This window comes from Trachypithecus francoisi, unplaced genomic scaffold (genome assembly GCF_009764315.1).
Source record: "Trachypithecus francoisi isolate TF-2019V2 unplaced genomic scaffold, Tfra_2.0 Lachesis_group18, whole genome shotgun sequence".
NCBI lineage: Eukaryota > Metazoa > Chordata > Mammalia > Primates > Cercopithecidae > Trachypithecus > Trachypithecus francoisi.
This window is the reverse complement of record NW_022681463.1, coordinates 38,154,176-38,175,344: the sequence shown is the minus strand read 5'-3', so window position 1 is coordinate 38,175,344 and position 21,169 is coordinate 38,154,176. Positions and strand designations below refer to the sequence as shown.

General features: G+C 35.3%; 1 protein-coding gene across 13 annotated transcripts in view; it reads left to right on the top strand.

Moving 5' to 3' along the window:
- SCEL (sciellin) overlaps positions 1–20,132 on the top strand; it is a 113,340-nt gene extending 93,208 nt beyond the window's left edge. For 9 of the 13 annotated variants that reach the window (XM_033177492.1, XM_033177489.1, XM_033177487.1 and 6 more), the window contains 7 exons: positions 1,406–1,468; positions 8,658–8,750; positions 9,447–9,518; positions 12,149–12,223; positions 15,545–15,653; positions 17,565–17,667; positions 19,120–20,132. In XM_033177492.1, the coding sequence (XP_033033383.1) occupies positions 1,406–1,468; positions 8,658–8,750; positions 9,447–9,518; positions 12,149–12,223; positions 15,545–15,653; positions 17,565–17,667; positions 19,120–19,136 (532 nt within the window). In that variant the 3' untranslated portion in view covers positions 19,137–20,132. The remainder of the gene's footprint in view (positions 1–1,405; positions 1,469–8,657; positions 8,751–9,446; positions 9,519–12,148; positions 12,224–15,544; positions 15,654–17,564; positions 17,668–19,119) is intronic. The other 4 variants (XM_033177491.1, XM_033177490.1, XM_033177494.1 and 1 more) reach the window with 2 other exon arrangements.
- The last annotated feature ends 1,037 nt before the right edge of the window (positions 20,133–21,169 follow it).

Below are 21,169 nucleotides of genomic sequence, written 5' to 3'. Positions count from 1 at the left end.
ACAGTTTCCCCCATGCTGTTCTCATGAGAGTCAGTGAGTTTCCACGAGATCTGATGGTTTAAAAGTAGTTTTGGTTCCCCCGGCTCTCTCTCCTGCTGCCTTATGAGGAAGGTACTTGCTTCTCCTTCATCTTCTGCCGTGATTGTAAGTTTCCCAGAGCCTCCCCAACCATATGGAACTGTAAGTCAATTAAGCCTCTTTTCTTCATAAATTACCTAGTCTCAGGCAGTTCTTTATAGCAGCGTGAAAACAGACTAATATGCAAAATGAAGTTTAAAATGGTTGGCTAACTTGCTCACAGAAGTAAGGAAAAAACTGGGCCTCATTGTTTTGACTTCTAAACAGTGTTCCTACCCTATGACAAAGACTTTTCATAACTCATGAAAAAAGAAAAAAAAGAACTATCAATGTTATACCTAATATATAAATAACAAAGCAGAGGATCTTGTGTCTCATGAAAGGGTGTCAAATCATTAATGCAGCCCAAGATATAAGAATCAAATCACTCCATTTATCCCCCACATAATGAATTATTTATTTAAATTTTGAGTTGATTTCCCTTGTTTCTGTGATCCCCAAAGCCTAAATAAGGTCTCTGGGTAAACATCTAAGAATTGATTTCAGGTGGGCAGATGGCATCATCTCAAATCTTGACTCTTCCGAAAATTAGTTAATTGGCCTTGGAAAACTGACGTTGCCTTTCTGAGATCCAGATACTGTTCTACAGGACTTTTGTGAGATCTGAATGAGATAACCCATGTGAAAACACAGTTAGTACTTCATGACACGGAGATAATACTCATTAAATGTTAGCTGAAAAGAAGTTGATTAATGGGTACAAATATGCAGTTTGATAAAAGAAATAAGACATAGTATTAGATCAGTAGGATGACTATAGTTTACAATTATTGATTACGCATTTCCAAATAACTAGATGAGAAGATGTTGAATGATTCTAGCATAAAGAAAAGGTAAATATTTAAGGTGATAGATAGCCCAAGTACACTGATTTGATCTTTACAAATTATATGAATGTATTAAATCATCACACATACCCTGAAACTATGTACATCTATTATACATCAATGAAAAAAGAAAAATGAACTGAATGTGAATAAAAATTATTGATTTCTTTTCATATCAGATTCCCCAAACCTTCCAAAAAGTTAGTTCTTTATTTCTCTTTCACAATGTAATCCATACTTCCATGTTTGATCCATGAGTTGTATGGATCAAATAGCTCAATGTCAGATATTCAATCTCCCATAGCCTGATAGGTCACAAATGACTATGTCTAAGATTATGTGCTGATTTTTAAATGTTTCAGTATTTTCTTATTTCCTGTCATTATGTTGTAACTAAATCATATATACATGTATATATAAATAACATATTTTTTTCTTAGAGACCAGAACCTGGAAAAATTAATTGAAGTAAATTCTCATGTTTCTGAAAACAAGAATGGAAGGTAAAGCTTATTATAATTCACTTTTTTCTTATGAATTCCATATACATCTGCATATATTGTATAGCCTTAGAAGATTAGATATATATTATATATATATAATATATAATTTGGGTAGTGTGTGTGTGTGTGTGTATATATATATAATCCAAATACAGAAATTTATATGGTGCTTAATAGCTAATAGGGAAAAAATTAACATAATTCTAATTCTGTAGAATGTCTGACTCAGGGCCTGCTGTTCTATTGCTTAGTGTAAATGGCATCATGGAAATTCAAAGCTCTTTGGGGCTGTGAAGGTTTATTTTTACTTACTGTTGCTTGGTAAGCTCTCAGCAGTGCAGAAAGCACTCTGGGAATCTCTTCCCTGGATGCCTAGTGCTAAAAGAATGCATGAATTTATCACAGCCACAAAACAGGAGCTAATTTTGAAATTTCTTTACACCATAGGGTATAATAGCTTTAAAACTGTGACACCTTATTGGCCATTACAAGAAAGGTTAGGACAGGAGCTATACTTCATTTTTGTCACAGACTGTATACTTTAGGAAGAATTAACTTTTCCATGTTTAGCAATTCTTACCCCTATATATGAGGGAATACTAAACACAATAGATTACTATTTTCAGCTTCATAAGGTGCAGTTGCCTTTTGTATTAATTTTTTTATGTAAAGAAATGATATTGTTGATTTCATCTGCAGAGAATGGAAAAGCTAGCAGAAGAGCTGGCTCACTTTTCTTTTTCATATTGTCTATAAAAGATTCCTGAATCCCACAGGTAGATAGTTTCTTTCCATTCCTTTAATTCCTCAAATCATCTTCTTGCTTCTGTTTGTGACCTTGAGAAAGTCTTTGAGAGAATGAGGGAGGATACATTTTCAGTAGAATCTGCTTATTCTCGAAATACATGAATTCTTTTGGGAATAGGACTGGGCTTACACTTAACTAATCTCATTCAAGTATTATTTGAAAGTGATTGGGGTGAAAAAAATTACAAGTAAATTATTAAGTATAATTAAGGAATTTCACATTTAATTTGAGAAGTGTTCCAGTTCCACTGGACTTGTTAATGAAATGGGATTTTTATCAGAGGGATTAATGAGGAAATGGAATTTCATGGAAGTTCAAGAGCAGGAATGGTGGCATTGCCAGGCCTCAGAAAGATCTCACTTGGAATATTGTTCATTCTTGACCTGAAGAAGTTTGGAACCCTTGGACATTAACTAGAGTTCTTTGTCACTAATGCAACTCAGCTAGTCACTAAGTATTGGATTTTGTCCATCTTTTTCCTGTCCTTCTCTGTACCTATTGGCTTCCTTATTCTCTGCTCTTCTTCTGTTTAATAACCAAAATTTTGTGTTGCCTCTCAGTTTTGGCTTCTTTGTAACTTCAGCTTATTCTACCTCTTCAGGTACTTTTTTTTTTTTTTTTTTTTTTTGAGGCGGAGTCTCGCTTTGTCGCCCGGACTGGAGTGCAGTGGCCGGATCTCAGCTCACTGCAAGCTCCGCCTCCCGGGTTTACGCCATTCTCCTGCCTCAGCCTCCCAAGTAGCTGGGACTACAGGCGCCTGCCACCTCGCCCGGCTAGTTTTTGTATTTTTTTAGTAGAGATGGGGTTTCACCGTGTTAGCCAGGATGGTCTCCATCTCCTGACCTCGTGATCCGCCCGTCTCGGCCTCCCAAAGTGCTGGGATTACAGGCTTGAGCCACCGCGCCCGGCCCTCTTCGGGTACTTTAATGAATCAAATTAAAAATCTAAATAAGCATTCCAGGAAAATCTGCTAAACTGAGACGTGATTCATTTTATGAATATATTCACTTTACATCATAATTGGATGCGCAAGCAAATATATGTTTTGTAATTTGATTCGTTAGGAAGGTAGGAGCCAAGGGGAAAGTTCTACTTTGCCCTCTGAAGCTTTGCTGAAAAATCAATTCCCCAAAGGCAGAGTAATTAGAGAAAAGGCATATAAATTTATTTAACCTGTGATGGGAGCCTTCAGAATGAAGACCCAAAGATACAGGGGAAATTGTCCATTTAATATTTAGGTTCAATAAAGTACAGAGAGCCATGAAGAAATATGATTGGACAAAAAGAATATGACCTAATGGCAACAGACTGAGTGGGGAAAGCCAGCAAGGCCTGTGTCCCTAGATTCTTCTTAACCTCTTGAGCATGCATTCCTTCCTTCTGGGCATGGGGTAGAATCATTCTGGAATGGGGATCTTATGACCTACAGTCAAACAAGGGATGTCAGATAATTTCTTTATGGCCAGTTTTTACATAGAAAGAAAGGTGAAGGGATAGGTAGAGTAATAATTTTAGGTTTTACAGCTGGCTTTGGGGAAAAGGGGTTTTGGTTTGTATGACTTGCCTTGGGGAAGAGGGATTCTAGTTTCTTTGGCTATCCTTGGGGGAGAATGAGACTGAGATAGGAGGGCAGGAGAAGGTCAAGGAAAAACTTTTGTTTCTGAGGCTATTTCTGAGGCTTTCGTTTTGGGTTTTTTTTTCCTGAGACTCAACAGGAATAAGTTTAAATATTTTTATTTCAATTCTAAATGATAGAGTCTTTCCCTAAACTAAATGGTTTGTGACTGTGAGTGAAATTAATTTCATAGAGCCATTTCACAGCTTTTAAGGACTGTAATACTTTTCAAATCATATAATGATAAGGTGGTCAGACAATTTTACTTATCTATTCATGACCTGATGGCATTTGGATTGTTTCAATATTGGGTTTTAATTCACTATTGTGAATAATGTTGCTATGAACATTCGTATATGAGTTTTTGTGTGAAAATGTGTTTTTGTTTCTCTTAGGTATATATCAAGCGTGAAATTGATGGATTGTAGAGTAATTCTATGTTTAACCATTTGAGGAACTGCTAGACTGTTTTCAAAGCAGCCATATCATTTTATATTCTCATATGCAGTGTATGAGGGTTTTAGGTAAATTTTCAAGGTGAATTTCCACTGCAGGGAACATTTTCTCAAGTGTAAACCCATTTGGAATTCTATAAGATTCAATACAATGTTTGGGTTTGTATTTGTAGAGTCATTACTTAATTAAGAAACAAAACTGTGACCATTGATTGGAAATTACAATTCAGCAGTTTGTTTCAATGGAGGATAACTTCCTAACAATTAAGCCGTCAAGTGACATATGCTATGAGTCATGAGTTCTCCTTTACAAGGATTATTCAAGGCATTTGAGAGGAATAATTTGGCAGAGATTGTTCTGTTACACTGGTTCCCAAACTTTTGGGTACATCAGAATCACTCGCTATTCCAGGGACTACGCTTTGAGAATCAATGCTCTTTTGAGTAAGATGTTGGACTTCCCAACCTCTAAGGCGATGATTCTCAACCTTGACTGTATAAGGGACTCACTGGAAAGCTTTAAAGGTTCCCAGTGACCAAGCTGTACCCCAAACCAGTTAAATTAAAATATCTGGATATGGGGCCCAGTAGCATTTTAAAAGGCACTATGGGCTGTTTTGTTGGTTGCCAAAGTGTTGTCTCCCCAACTCTATTCCTATGGTTCTAAATAACAAAAAATTAGTCTTACAACTTAATTGTCATTAAGATAAAATTTCTGTCATAAAATCTATCACAATCCCATGAAAAACAAAGACTTGGCAGACTATCACAGACCCTAGGCAGCCAAAGAGACATGATGGATATGTAGATACGGTATCCTGGATTGTATTCTGAAACAGAAAAAAGTCACCAATGGAAAAACCAGTGAAACATGAATAGAATCTGTAGTTTAGTTCATAGTATGGTACAAATATTAATTCTGTAGGTTTGACAACTCTGTTATAATTACATAAGATATTAACCTTAAGGGAATTTGGGTGAAGGTGTACAGGGATTCTCCGTGTTATCTTTGCAATTTTTCTGTACATTTAAAGTTACTCCAAAATAATGGTTTATTTGTTTAAATTATCATCCTCAAAGTCTACATGAGGAGCAAAATCCATCAAAGAGTTTGTTGTACCACATTACAAACCAGCATTTGGTTTTTGTTCACAGTTATAAAAATTAAATCTTCCATGAAGTCATTGTTATTAATCACATTATAAACACAACTGGGAAAAGATACCAGTATTAGTCAGCGTGGGCTGCCTTAACAAAATACCACAGACTGGGTGGCTTAGACAATGGACATTTATTTTTTCACAGCTCTGGAGGCTAGAAGCCCAAGATCAAGATCCTATCAGATTGGTTTTGGTGAGGCCTCTCTTCCTGACTTGCAGATGGCCACCTTCTCACTGTGTACTCTCATGGCCTTTCCTCTGAACACAGAAGGAAAGATATCTCTGGTAGCTCTTCCTCTTCTTATGAGGATTCCAGTTCTGTGGAACCACAGATGATCTTTATTACCTCCTTATTAACCCTGTCTCCAAATATAGTCATGTTGAAGGTTATGGCTTAAACATATAAATTTTGGGGGAATACATCTCAGTCCATAATAGTACTGTTGGCAAATCACTTATCTGTCCTGTTTGTGGATTTTGCCAACTGGTGATTTTTGATATTCTTTATATATATATATATATATATATATATATATACACTTTAAGTTCTAGGGTACATGTGCACAGCATGCAGGTTTGATACATATGTATATATGTGCCATGTTGGTGTGCCATACCCATTAACTCATCATTTACATTAGGTATATCTCCTAATGCTATCCCTCCCCACTCCCCCCACTCCACGACAGGCCCCAGTGTGTGATGTTCCCCTTCCCGTGTCCAAGTGTTCTCATTGTTCAATTCCCACCTATGAGTGAGAACAGGTGGGGTTTGGTTTTTTGTCCTTGCGATAGTTTGCTGAGAATGATGGTTTCTAGCTGCATCCATGTCCCTACAAAGGACACAAACTCCTCATTTTTTATGACTGCATAGTATTCCATGGTGTATATGTGCCACATTTTCTTAATCCAGTCTGTCACTGACGGACATTTGGGTTGATTCCAAGTCTTTGCTATTGTGAATAGTGCTGCAATAAACATACGTGTGCATGTGTCTTTATAGCAGCATGATTTATAATCCTTTGGATATATACCCAATAATGGGATGGCTGGGTCAAATGGTATTTCTAGTTCTAGATCCTTGAGCAATCACCACAGTGTTTTCCACAATGGTTGAACTAGTTTACAGTCCCACCAACAGTGTAAAACAGACTTTAAACTAACAAAGTTCGAAAGAGACAAAGAAGGCCATTACATAATGATAGAGGGATCAATTCAACAAGAAGAGCTAACTATCCTAAATATATATGCACCCAATACAGAAGCACCCAGATTCATAAAGCAAGTCCTTAGAGACCTACAAAGAGACTTAGACTTCCACACAATAATGATGGGAGACTTTAACACCCCACTGTCAACATTAGACACATCAACGAGACAGAAAGTTAACAAGGATATCCAGGAATTGAACTCAGCTCCGCACCAAGTGGACCTAATAGACATCTACAGAACTTTCCAACCCAAATCAACAGAATATACATTCTTCTCAGCAGCACATCGCACTTATTCCAAAATTGACCACATAGATGGAAGTAAAGCACTCCTCAGCATATGTAAAATAACAGAAATTATAACAAACTGTCTCTGAGACCACAGTGCAATCAAACTAGAACTCAGAATTAAGAAACTGACTCAAAACCACTCAACTACATGGAAACTGAACAACCTGCTTCTGAATGACTACTGGATAAATAACGAAATGAAGGCAGAAATAAAGATGTTCTTTGAAACCAATGAGAACAAAGACACAACATACCAGAATCTCTGGGACACATTTAAAGCAGTGTGTAGAGGGAAATTTATAGCACTAAATGCCTACAAGAGAAAGCAGGAAAGATCTAAAATTAATATTCTATTTCTGAGGACAATACAAATGCATTTCAAACTCATAGATAATCTTTGTCCTTTAAGCTCTCTACTTGTTAAAGTTGGGTTTTGCATTGTATATTATATGATCTGAACATTTTCAAACGATTCTTAGCTAGGTTTGTGATTCTTGGGATGACATATTCTAGTAATCATGTTAGAAAACCTAATAATATTAATTCCACCTTCTCATCACTTAGTAAAATTTTAGCTCACGTGGATGTTTTGTGAAACATCTGCCTTAAAACCAGATGGTTTTCTGTATGCCAGAGATAATATGTAAACAAATGCTTTCGTCTTCTTTAAGAGGTATCTGGAAATCAGCCTGTTTGAGAATGATAAGGCTTGATTAAGACCTAAACTCTCATTTAGGTTTTCATGTCTCTTCTATGTCAGAGTTTACTAACATGGAGGAGGAAAAGGAGCTAAAATTTTCTCTATTTTTGCATGAAGAATCTCCTCTCTTCCATAGGAAAAAGCACATATGCCTACATTTAGTTAAGTATCATGACATTTTTAGATTAGCAGAAATCTAGGTCAGAGTTCTTCTGCCATCTTCAAGATATTGCCTTCCATTAAAAACAAAATGAAGACTGGAATTTCTCAAAGCAACCTCTGGATCATTTTTGATAAATTCTTAGATATATTAAAAATGGGAAGCTTTCTATAATGGCATTGCTGATGTGAAAATGTTACAGGAACCAATTTCAGATGATTTCTGTCCTTGATAAAAAGAGCAACGTTAGGCCGGGCGCGGTGGCTCACACCTGTAATCCCAGCACTTTGGGAGGCCGAGATGGGCGGATCACGAGGTCAGGAGATGGAGACCATCCTGGCTAACGCGGTGAAACTCCGTCTCTATTAAAAATACAAAAAAAAAAATTAGCCAGGCGTGGTGGCGGGCGCCTATAGTCCCAGCTACACGGGAGGCTGAGGCAGGAGAATGGCGTGAACCCAGGGGGCGGAGCTTGCAGTGAGCCAAGATCAGGCCACTGCACTCCAGCCTGGGCCACAGAGCAAGACTCCGTCTCAAAAAAAAAAAAAAAAAAGAGCAATGTTAGCTAATGTGGCACATACCTATAGATTATTCTTAAAGGTAAGGCAGAGGTTTCCGTAGAGGGAGTAAAATAGTACATGCATTCTATTTGTGTTATCTGTGCAGAAGCCAGGCAAACTCAAAAAGATTCACATTGTAAAATAATGTTAATTGAGAAGAATTTTAATAACACAAAAAACTTCTAGTGACCTTGATTTGAAGTGCCAAATACTTGTGTTTGCTTTATCAGGCTAGATGCCCAAGTCAGCGAGTTCACCAATCCTCTACACAACCAGTCCACAAGAATTGCTTCCCATTCTTATGAAACCAGGAAGAATCTCAGGTACTGCGGCCAACTGCAGAATAAACAACAGGACTATTCTCCTTTTGTTTTATAAAGATACCCCACATCCAACTTGACCCTTTCTTTGAAAGGCAGAAATTTCTAATTTTATGTGGGGTTACCTGTATAAACAGCTTTACACAAAAGTATTGAGTTCATGGATGTGTCATTGTGTGACATCTGGTAGGAAAGTATCAAACGTGATTTTCCCTTAAAAAGTCTGCAATTTAAAAAAGCATGATTGTGACATTAGTGGGACATTCTTTTAGGTAGATCTAAAGGCTTGGTTAAATCAGATATTGTCATGATAGCTAATTAAGGTCTACTTTTGGTTTGAGGTTCATGAAGAAAGTTATGGTTTGGAAATATGAATGAGACATCAAAGAAAGAGATACTATAACATATTACACAAATACTCAAAAATAATCCTCATGTTCTATAAAAGAATTACTGAGTGATCAAGTTTTGTAACAATACTTAGGAAGTAAACCAAGACAGTGGAAGTTAAAAACAAAATAGGAGATAAAAAATTTTTGCAGTGCTGTGTTAATACTACTCTTAACATTCATGTTTCAACAATTATAGCTCAGAAGGAACATATATGCATTACATTTTGCTTTGAATTAGAAAACAGCCTTGTTTATGTTATCCTTGCAAATAAACTTTAAACATGAAGTAAAATGATTTGTTTTGCAGCTCTAACACTGGAGCCAAACAGGCAGGATCAAAGGATACTGTTGTGTACACAAGGACATATGTGGAGAATAGGTATTCAAAATTTATTTCAAATATTTTGCTTCATTTTATAATTTTGAAAGGATCTATGTTTAATAAGAGATGCTATTGTTTTAGGGTGTGCTTCTTTCAAATAGAAGACCATTTATGAGTATATTGAGCTCTCCATATATAATTCTCTATAATGTTTCTGATATTATGTACTTGGGCTATAAATAATTATAGTCATTAGATGAACTCAATAATATTTTAATATAACACATGTATACATAATAGGGTTGCCATTTGAAAGTTCTCACATAAATGTATATAACTATATAGTTAAAATAAGCTTTGTAAAATGCACAACTATTCCTATACTAATTTGGAGTTCCACTTGAATAAAATGATTCTATCTACTGTTGTTTACCACCAATCTAAAATAAGGGGTATAAATTTGAGTAGTGCATCCTGGCCCAAGTTGTAGGATATTGATGTTTCAATTGAAATCTGCTGCTTGGAGTGATGGATATTGAGGAAAATGTAGACCAAGGTCAGGGCTCAACAATTCATTTGGTTTTCAAGGAATATAAAACAGGAATTGTCCCAATTATGGAGTACAATAATGGTGGGGCACACAAATGCTGCTATACATGACCCATATGTTAAGACAAGCCCGTTTCAAAGAGGTCTAAGAGAAGAGTATTCAGGGAGGCTTCTGTGTGGAAGGCAGTCGTGATGGGGATCCAGGAAATTCAATACATGTCAGGAGGTGAGCGATCTTCCAAAAAAGGTTTCTCAAACCCATGCATAATTTACCTTGCAAAATGCAACATCAAGATTGATTTTTTCCTTAATCCAATTCTCACTCTCTGGTGTGTTCAAGTCAGTGATTTCTGCTTTCAATTAAACTAAAATTGAAAACACTTCAGAGAAAATTTTAAAATAGCAAGTAGTTACTAAATCTGAAATAAATTGATAAAAAGATGAGTACTATCAAATAGTATTATAGTAAAGACAAGGCGTGAAATATTGGTGAACAATAGCATAGGCTTTTTTTCTATATTTACATAATCTCTCACATTTTTATCCTTACGGAATGTCACATCAATACATTTTGATTTTTAAAGAAATTTCTTATGGGAACTAATGCCAAACAACCACAATATTGATTTTTGAATAATGAATAATTTATTTAAGAATTAGGAATATTCTGCTAAACATCATGCTCTAGATTTTTTTGATTAATAGGATAGTTGGATAAAATAATATTAACTTGATTCCTGGAAGTACCAAGACTAAAACATACTTATTTTATTATGATGACTGGTTTTTTTTTTTTAAAGTACATACTGTGTATACCCTGTACATATGTGTATCATGTTCACATACAGAACAGTAATTCTCAAAGCATAGTCTCTGGGCCACCACCGTGAGCATGACCTGGGAACTTTCTAGAAATAAAAATTCTCTGGCCTCACTCCTGCCTGCTAAATCAGAAACTCTACACCTCGAGCCCAGCAACCTGTGTTTTAACAAACTTCAGATGTTCCTGATGTGCATCTGAGTTTGAGCACCATCATTATATAAAGATAATATTAATATTGTGTCGTATCAGGCTAATAGTCTGTTGGCCAGAAGCCTCTGGAATGATTGGTTGCCTCCTGCACCTTAGCCTAGCAAGGATGGTGATGTACCTCAGACATCCTTAAGTTCCCTAACATCTACATTGACAGGCAGTGTGATACAGTACGGAGTCCCTAGAGTCCCATTTGAGGTTGAATCCTTCTTTGTCGTTTCCTAACCATGTAGCCTCAGTGATGTTACTCTTCCAGTCTCAGTTTCCTCATCAATAAAATGGGAATCATGACATGCATCGTGCATAAATATGTGCAAATTCTTATGTAGCATTGTGGGATTATGGTTTTCATAAAGTAGATTTTAGTTCTGACGGCAGTCTCCTCCACCAAATCTGGAGAGAGAGATAGGTTTCTCATTTAAAAATCCCAAGTGAGAGCCATGTGGTTATCACTCATTGTATGAAATAAAGAAACATATTGCTTCTATTCTTAGTCTATGCCCAGATAGCATAAGTGCTTGGGAAGCAATTAAGGGAACCAGCTGGTTAGGACATTACAGATTTTATTCGTCTCCAGGAAAGAGTGCTGTTTAAAAGCTGGGACAATCTACATAATAGAAAAGAGAACACTTTTAAAAATCATACTTCTTTTGCTTTCATTCTAAATTATTCTTTTTTGGATATATTCAAGTAAGAATAAAAATTTTGGGTGCTTTTTCTAAAAGTTCAAGAATCTCGGTTTCTCCCTGTGAATGTGTGCTTTGAGTATTTTCTTTATCTACGTTACATTCTGTGTAGCTTTCTTTAGTAAACAGATGAGGTGCAAGTATAAATTTCATGAAAGATGAGGACTTCTTTTCCTGCTCACACTTGTTCCTGTATTCCTTATCCTACTCTCTATTTATTTTGATATATATGTCAATTTGGGGGTGACTTGTGTATCAATATTTCTACAGATTAAAAAAGGTGTCAGTACATCATCCTGGCTTGTAACACACACAAAGATAAAATATTACGAGGCTTCATGAGATGGTGTGAATGTGTTTTCTCATCTACATAAGGAAAATTGCCTGATTCTCACATGTCTATATATGTTTGTTCCTAGTAAATCACCCAAGGATGGATATCAGGAGAATATCTCCGGAAAATACATACAAACTGTTTATTCAACTTCTGATAGGTGAGTATGTCTTTATTTCTATACATAAAAAGTACGCACACACACATGCATGCACACACATTTTTATATATATATATGTATGTATATAATATATGTATGTGTATATATATATATTTTTCATGCTGTCCTTTGTCCTTGGAGATGGTTCTGCTGATGTTTCTTGTCATGTATGTGCATGGACAGAAGTGCATCTCAATAACAACAACTTCTGCATCCAGGAATTTGTTTCTTGGCTTCCTGGCTGTTGCTGCTGTCTGATTTTGATGCATATTATCAAAAGACCTTTCTGTGCCTTACAGCTGCCTCTCAGGCCAGCCCCTGGTGATCCCCAGGAGGCCCCAGGGCTGCCACATTATTAGCGTTTAGGCTTCATTGCATCCATAGACTGCGCGCTCAACACCCGCTTCTTGTGCTTTTCTGCAACCTGCTTGGCTTACAAACAGCCGTGCACATATGCTGCTGTGACCCACTCTGGGCCCAAGCTCAGTTCCCAGGAGTGGAGTTATGATGAGTATTGATTGAGTGCTGGTGAACTGGCCCCATTTCAGGTTTTTGCTGTTAGTGATCCTCTTTTACCATTTAACGTTCAGTAGGACACCTAGGTGACACTTACGAGATTATGGCTTGCAGATTTCCAGTGAAGTAAATGAAAATAAATAATTAGGATTTCAACTCAAGCCCTGGAAACAAGCCATCATGCAAATGTCTGATGTTCCACTGATGGTGTTTCTTTATAGCAGGGGCTGGAGATATGACTCACTGAGGGGAGAGACATACTTTATTTTCTTATGTAGTCTCAGCTTCTAACACAGCGCTTGGTACCTAATGTGTACTTAGTACTTCTTTTTTTTTGAAAACACGAACCTATGTTCCATTTTCTAAGGAAACATGGGTGAACCAGACATCAAAATTATATCCCTTTCTTGTCACTTTTCCAACATTTTGCCCATTAGCAATGCTTTGCTGAGTGTCTTGCCTATAAGTCACACCTCTTTAAGTAGTAAATTCATTGACACCAGCATTAGAACTACAAATACCTGGATAACCAATTAAAAAAAAAAACAGAGTTAGGTTTTCATAATGCTTCGAAAAGATCTTTGACTAACTGTATGATCTTAATAAAGATAATACCAACATCAATGCATTTCCTGAACTTGTATTTCTATTATTAACTTAAGGGAGGAAAACATTCTCCATAAAAGTACTGCTGTTAATAGAAAGACTTTAAACCCTATTCCTAAAGTGGCTTTGAAATTTTTCTTAGTCATCAGTGCAGAAGTCGCTTCTCCATGAGACCAGTCAGTTCCACAACCTTTTGCTGTTGATAGTGTGTGAAATTGGCGATGTTCTTACAGTTCTTATTTAAGCAGGTCAATCCTGTTTAAAGTGGTTTCCCATGTAACAGGATAAAGTCCAACTTCTTTTGCACATTCTCCGTGGTCCTTCAGAACCTGCTCCTGCAGAATATTCGCTGATGCTGAATCCCACCAAACACCCTCCCAGAGTTGCACCTTTGTATGTTCTGTTCACTCTGCTTGGAATTCCTCTACCATCCCCTCATCCCTACCCCACCAAGCCCACCTTGAGAGCTCTTTCCTCTTCAAACAATGCATATAGCACTTTTTTCTGACAAGGCTTTCCTGACTTCACCCCAGGGGTTAGTGGTTCTCTTGGCTCTGCTCTCCTCACTCTGTCCACGTACCTGTATTCCACTGTGATCATTATATCATGCATCTGGTTTCCCCAGTGGAAAGAGCATCTTGTCAGAGGAGACTGTCTCACCACTCTTTGTATTTGCAGCGCCTAGATCAGTGCCTGCGGAATGCAGGAAGGACATAGAGCACCTATTTTCTACTCTTACAGTGCTTACAGTCTTAAATGGGAAATTTAAGTGTATGCATACATATGTGTGTGTGTTTATGGATAATCCATAGGAAACTATTTGCCAGGTAGCTATAAGCAAGTGGGTACAGAACAAATAAAAGCAGAAAATATTCATTTATATACACGAGACTTAGAAAGATGTTACTAGAATGATTAAAAGTGTAAAGCTAGATAAAGTTTATCTGCTATAATGCCTTTCTCCTCCCACTTTCTTTTCCCTTCCGTTCTCTCTCCTCTTTGCTCCTACTTTTGGGCTTGGTAATAGATTAGCGGTTCCTGGGTATGACTAACTCATTTCAACACAATGAGCGCAACAGATCTTTGGATTCATTGTGTTAGGACCACGCTGCCTCCATTCACATCTTCACTCTTCCACTCACTGGTTTCATGATAGTGGCAAGTTACTTATCCTTTTGTGCCTCAGTTTCTTTTTTAATAAAATGATGATAAAAATAATAATATTGGCTTCTCAGGAATGTTGTGAAGAGAAAGTGAGTTTATGTAAGTAAAGTGCAGAGAAAAGTGCACTTCACATATCCTATAAAGCACTATTTAAATATTGACTGCTTAATTTCACTACCCCATTACATATCCTACTCTGGAAATGTCAGGCCTGCATGCTAATACCCTGAAACTGGTACACTCTGCAGGGTGCTATTTAAGACTGTCCTAAGACCTTACAAAAGGAAAAGGATCCTTTCTTAAGGTTCTGGTGTGACTTAAGGTATTTTGGATTCTGCTGATCATATCTGTAGATCATTTATCTTGAACATTATTTTAACAAATATTTAATATTTGTTATTTAATAAACAAAACTCTCTTTTCTTCCCCATCAAATTTGTGGTGGGGTTATATCTTGCTGGAGGGTATACATTTTGTCACGATAGGGATCCTTATATCCTGAGTCTTACAGTGGCACCAAGAGGAGTATTTTGGTGACTCTGGCCCCTACAGTCCCAGGCACTACAGACTCATCATTTTGCGAGTTTATCTACATGCTCTTGAATGGATTTCTATTTTGGGTCTGTTGAATATTTTGAGAGTTAAAAATTAATCTGCAGCATATTTTTTCCATGTAATCTATAACATGATATATGTAAATTAATAAATAAAAGCCCTCAACTACTTCTGAGGAGTAGTTGAGATATTTCCTAATTAGGAAACTGAGCATCTTTGTCCCACCCAGATGTACTCTTGATTTCCGATGAATTAATAATTTTAGATTTTCTCTCATGTTAGTTATTTGATATCATTTTGAGATAACTAGAAGAGTCAATTCTATTACTAGAATAAGTAAACTCCAAACTTTCCTTGATTTTTGTGAAATTTTCTAAAGTATCATCAAAATTAACATACTGTTTCCATGTGAGTTTATAGGGAATATAGCTGTCTTTTATATTATGGCAAATTTATTTTTAATTGCTTACATCTCTATAGGTCTGTCATTGAAAGAGATATGTGCACTTATTGCCGAAAACCCTTGGGTGTAGAAACTAAAATGATTTTAGATGAATTACAAATTTGCTGCCATTCTACTTGCTTTAAGGTAAGGATGTGTTTATTTCACTTAACTAACTAAAAAATTGCGTAATGACTGGAATAAAAATATTAATTTAATGTAATAAATGAGATGAAGGAAAAGCTTTCAGAAGCACTATCAGTCACATTAATAGTACACTACTTAAATATTTCTGAGTTCTGCAGCCTAAACCTCAAAGGTTTGTAATTACTATCTTGGCTTTAGACTTACAGTTGATTACTGACACATTTATTCACTCTTACCCTAGAGATTTAAATCTGTGGGGGAAAAAAACCACTTGCTCTTTTTATAAAAGTTTTTGCAACACTTTACTAAATTATGCATTACAGAAAATATGTGATGAAATCAAAACAAGAAAATAAATTGTTGAGAAGAAAGTTAGCAGTTTCTTACCTTATGAAATTAGGACCGATGGGTTTAACAATAGGTGAATGTCAGTCTGCGTTTGAGAGCATAATTAATTGTAATTAATTGTGGCTCAATAAATAATAATAAAGTTTTCATTAGTAGGCTAAAACTTCATAGTTTGTGCTTTCATAGGATGCTTCTTTGCATTCTTACCATAACATTGGGTGGATCGACATCATTGTTTTTGGTGTAACTGCATAAGCACTAAATGGGAATCTGAAGACCTGAGTTCTAGTTTTGCCTCTGCCTGTAACTGTGTCAGTGTGACTTTGGACAACCACCTAAATTACCTTGGCTTCAGTTTCCATAACTGTAAAATAAGGTGTTGACTAGACCAGTGGATCTCAATCCTGGCTGCATATTATAATCATCTGGGGAGATGAGGAAAAAAATAGAATGATTGGGACCAGCCCCAGTTAAATCATGAATCTTAGAGGCAATTATTGGGCACTGGTATTTTTAAAAAGCTCTTTGATTAATCTAATGTACAGTCAGTTGGAGAAACAATGGGTCAAATATATGGTTTCTTTCTAGTGCAACATTCTACAGTTGATACAAATGATCAAATCCAGTCAAACAATGCAATACTTTGTCAATTGATTGCTTCTATTTCTATTACTTTCAAACAGTGACACATAGCAATCAGAAATGTAGTAACTCATTTTGAGCAAAACATTTCAATTTTAGGGCATAATGTACAGAATTCTATATAAAGATATAATCTGCAGGTTGTATAGTTATGAGAACAAAGTTTTTTTAGTTATGAAATATGTTCAATTAAACAAAACTTAGTTTATAGCTTTTTATTTAAAATTACTATGCAGAAAAATTTAAAGCAAGAATATTCTCCTGATCATTGCTTTTAGTAAATAGAAATATTTTCATTTATTACATTTTAGATCATTTATTTCTATTTTCAGTGTAATTTCAATAAAACATTACTGAGAATAAAAACAAACATCTTCACTCTCTTAGAAAAACACTGATTGTTCTATAGCTATAACAATAGAGAGCCACATGAACTGGTTTAGACAAACCCAATTAATCAATGACAGTTTACTTCAATGAATTGGCTTCTGAAAGCCAACCCATCAGTGACAGCCTCATGCTTTGAAGTCAGCCAATCAGCAGTGGATAGGTCTGAAGCAGAGGTCAGCCCTTTCCTACCTCTAACCGGCACAACTCAAAATAAACTTTTTCCCAAACTCAGTCAGATCAGCAGTTTATTTCTCTCCATTAGGTTGTGCCTGGACAGCGTAACTAGCTCTCCTTTAAGTTAGCAAACAATAAATGTTCCTTTGTGTGTTTGTTTGAGATACTGAATGGTCATCTTGTCCTTGGCATAAACAATTTTTGGACATTTATATCTACTCCACTGTGAGTGAAACAGAAAACTTCAGTGGTAGACATCCCTTAAAGGTGCCTCGATGGTGGAGAGATGATGTCTGTTCCTCTAATAATTTAGACTTCATTTATAATGGAAAGTTTATATATATATTTTTTCTTTAGTGTGAAATATGCAAGCGGCCTTTGGAAAATCTACAAGCGGGTGATAGTATTTGGATTTATAGACAGACAATACACTGTGAACCTTGCTACTCTAAAATTATGGGTAAGTGTTATACTCTGTAAGCATTTAACACTTTTGTTAACCTTAATGAGCATTTGGTATCATTTAAAATGATGTATTTTAAATAAAGCAAAACATTTTATTAATTATATTTAGTTAATAATTCAGCTGCAGATATTTATACTATGGTAGTATTTTGTTTAATGGTGTGAAGTCAATCAACTTTTATATTGTCTTCTGGTATCAGATTAGATACAGATACAACTAAACCAAAAGGTCGTTCATTTTAGAAAATTTTCCATTTTTTCCAAACATAAAAAGATATTCTCTACTCACATAATTGTTTAAATTGAAGTCCATATTCGTAAATGACATTTTATGCTTGCACTTGAATATTGTATAATTTTTAACTAAATTTGGTTATTGCCTTAAATGCTTTTGAATATTACTTTTAAATTGAAAATTTAGTTAATTCTGTGTAATTCTACAAAAATATAGCATTTAAGTTTTTTATCCATCTAAGATCAATGTTACTATAATTTGCACTCTTAATTAGCATATGCAATGCGAGAAAAGGATATTGAGGACCTGTGTTTTTAACTAACATTTTTTATAAGCTACATATGAAAGGTTTAAAAGCTAATTTAACAGATGTGCACATTGTACCGTAAATTAGCAAAATTAAGTCCTGTGAAACTTGACTGGTTTTTAAAAGCTACTGTCCACATTTTACTTTTAGATTCAGTAGTAAGTAGATAAAATAACCAAAATGATATTGAGAAGATGGTCAACAGTACTATGTGAAAGGCACTTTTTCCTGCTGTCTTATTGGTATGATGAATGAAAGAGGAACACTTGAGACCCCTACGTGGGATCCAAAGTATGGAATTTAATGACAAATGTGTGATATTAATGAGCTACTGGGAGACTGCATCTAGAAAATGCTCTGAAAAAATATCAGAAACCCACATTCCATCAGGCTGCAGAATCAATTACAAGAACATACCTAATTATATTCATACTTTGCCTTTCATATTCTGCTTCCCCCAGAGAGTTCTCATATTCACTTTTCTTCCTGAATTAGTAATCTTAAGATGATCTAATGTTATATCATGGGTCTTGATATGCATGGTGGTAGCTCTAAAATTTTTATTCTCCCAGAGTTCATGATGTGGCTTAGCGGGTGTGATTACCAAAAGACTCAGAAGTTTTTGTGTCTTCCCCCCTATATGTACTCCATAGGCATTGCATGTTTTATAGTACCTATAAGTTGTCAGGAGATGACTCTCAGACATCTCATAAATATGCACACCAGGCATCTGGTACATCATATACACAGTATGACCAAAAGCCATAGTGATTATTTCAGAAGTGGAAGGAAAAGTGGAATCCTTAATCTACCACTACCCTTTGGGTGAATAATTGTCTGTAAATTTTTAGTGATGAGCTTGTTTTTGTACTGAATTTGCATATCTTTTTTCTTTTGATTTTCAGCAAAGTGGATTCTATAACTCTGGCACAAGAAAATCAAGATGAAAAGCACTCATTAAGGAATTAAAAGTTACAAGTTTTATCTTAATAATTTGTAATCTAGAAAAGCTTTCACATTGAAGATCAACTCTTGTACAAAATTAATAATTGTTATTGCATAAGTAATCTAATTGTCTTCAATAAGGTCACACACATAAAAAGAGTCATCTGGTCTCTGGTTAGAGTTAGCAATAAAAAGTTCAAATGGTTCCAGATACCAATGTCAAAGGAATGATGCTTCTGATAGGCAGTGAGCATTACACTCCAGCCAGGTCCATCCCTGCTCCATATGTTGGCTGTGAGTGGTTTCCATTTAAACCAAGTTTCTCATTTCCTCACCTTTTATTCTCTAAGAATTCAGATTCATAGACATTGACATCCTGAAGAACTGTCAAGAAAGCAAAATATGTTTCCTTCATCTGCAAAAGAAATACTAACAACACTTTTCTTACACAGTTGGGCAGAAGGATGTTAACATAAAAAGTTTATAGACCTCAAAAATCACTAAACTTTCCAGATCTCTGTGCTATTATTTGTAACATAAGGGGCATTGGATAACATGATTTCTAAGGTTCCTTTTGCTTCCCAAATTCTCTGATTCTAAAGCAGGTTTTAGTTTGCTCTTGGAAACATGTATGCATATGTGTTTATTAAGCCTATTGAACTAGGTAGGACATATAAACAATTTAGCTTTAGTGTCATTGTTTAATCACAGACATTGTGTTTGAAAACTGTGTTTTAAAAACAGAAACAGATTGATGGGTAACAGGAATCATATGACATGTATAGTTTACATGTAATTATTTGTTAAATTTTCTTTGTATGCATTTCAAAATCTGGGTATACATATAATCTATTAGAAGTAATGGTTACGGACTAAAAAGATATGTTCTTTAACATGTTATATATACTCATATTACATAGCACCTATTTACAAAAGGCTTATAAAAATAAAATGAACTATCAGTTACATAGAATCTTTATGTGAAGTGTTTGTAAATATAATTCACTAACATTAATTTTGTCAATGATAGTGATCACAATCTATTATATTCTCTGTTGCGCTGTTTAACTTATTTTTAACTACTCAAGCTATAGATTTTATTTTTAAGAAACTTTTCTGAAGAAATTGAACATGTAATAATCATGTGAGGAACTAGTATTATTAACATTGGGAAACTGAACTTTTAAACCATTTTATGTGCATATACCAACTGTTTCTAGAAAAAAGATGTATGGAACATGGAAATGGGGGCAGAATTCTAGAGAAGTTTTAAGGAAGTTGTGGAAAACTGCTATAAACTAGGGAGATTAAAATATTATCATGTATTTTCCAAATGTTAATACATTCAAAGAATTATTCTCCTCTGTAATAATTTCATGCCTCTGTTCCTCTTAAAGCCTGGTTCACAAAGTGTTAAACACAAAATGCTTATCAAAATACAGCAATGTGTAATTGTTGTCCAATGAAGAGGGAGCCAGGAAAAACAATTAATAATAATTTTATATTCATTAATTCATGCTTGATGAGAAGCAGTGGTAATTGAGCCACATGTTTTATTGTTCTTTTATTATATGCTATCAGAGTGATCAAAAGAAATAATTTTCTCAGAGTTGAAATTCACTGCAGAAAAGGATGGGTGAAATAGTATCCCTCCCTTTCATCTAAAGTATATTAACATCTCAATGCTTTTGTAGTAATTAAAATCATCTGAATATCATTTAAAAAGTATAAAAACCTAAAAGGAACACATTTCTCATGTTCTATAGCTGTTTAATGGGCCCTCTCTCCTATAATAATGTATTAAATCAAACCAAAAGCTGTTGTAAAAATGGAATAGACATGAAATGGAGAGAGAAGTGTTTCTGATTCATCAAGATCACTTCATTATGTCTGGGTTTATTTTCACTATAGAAGTGACAGATTCCCAAAACAACTTACAAGATCTCACATGTTTTGCAGGCTATTAATTATGTTATGACTGACACTTTTCCTGGGCACAATTGCCTAAAT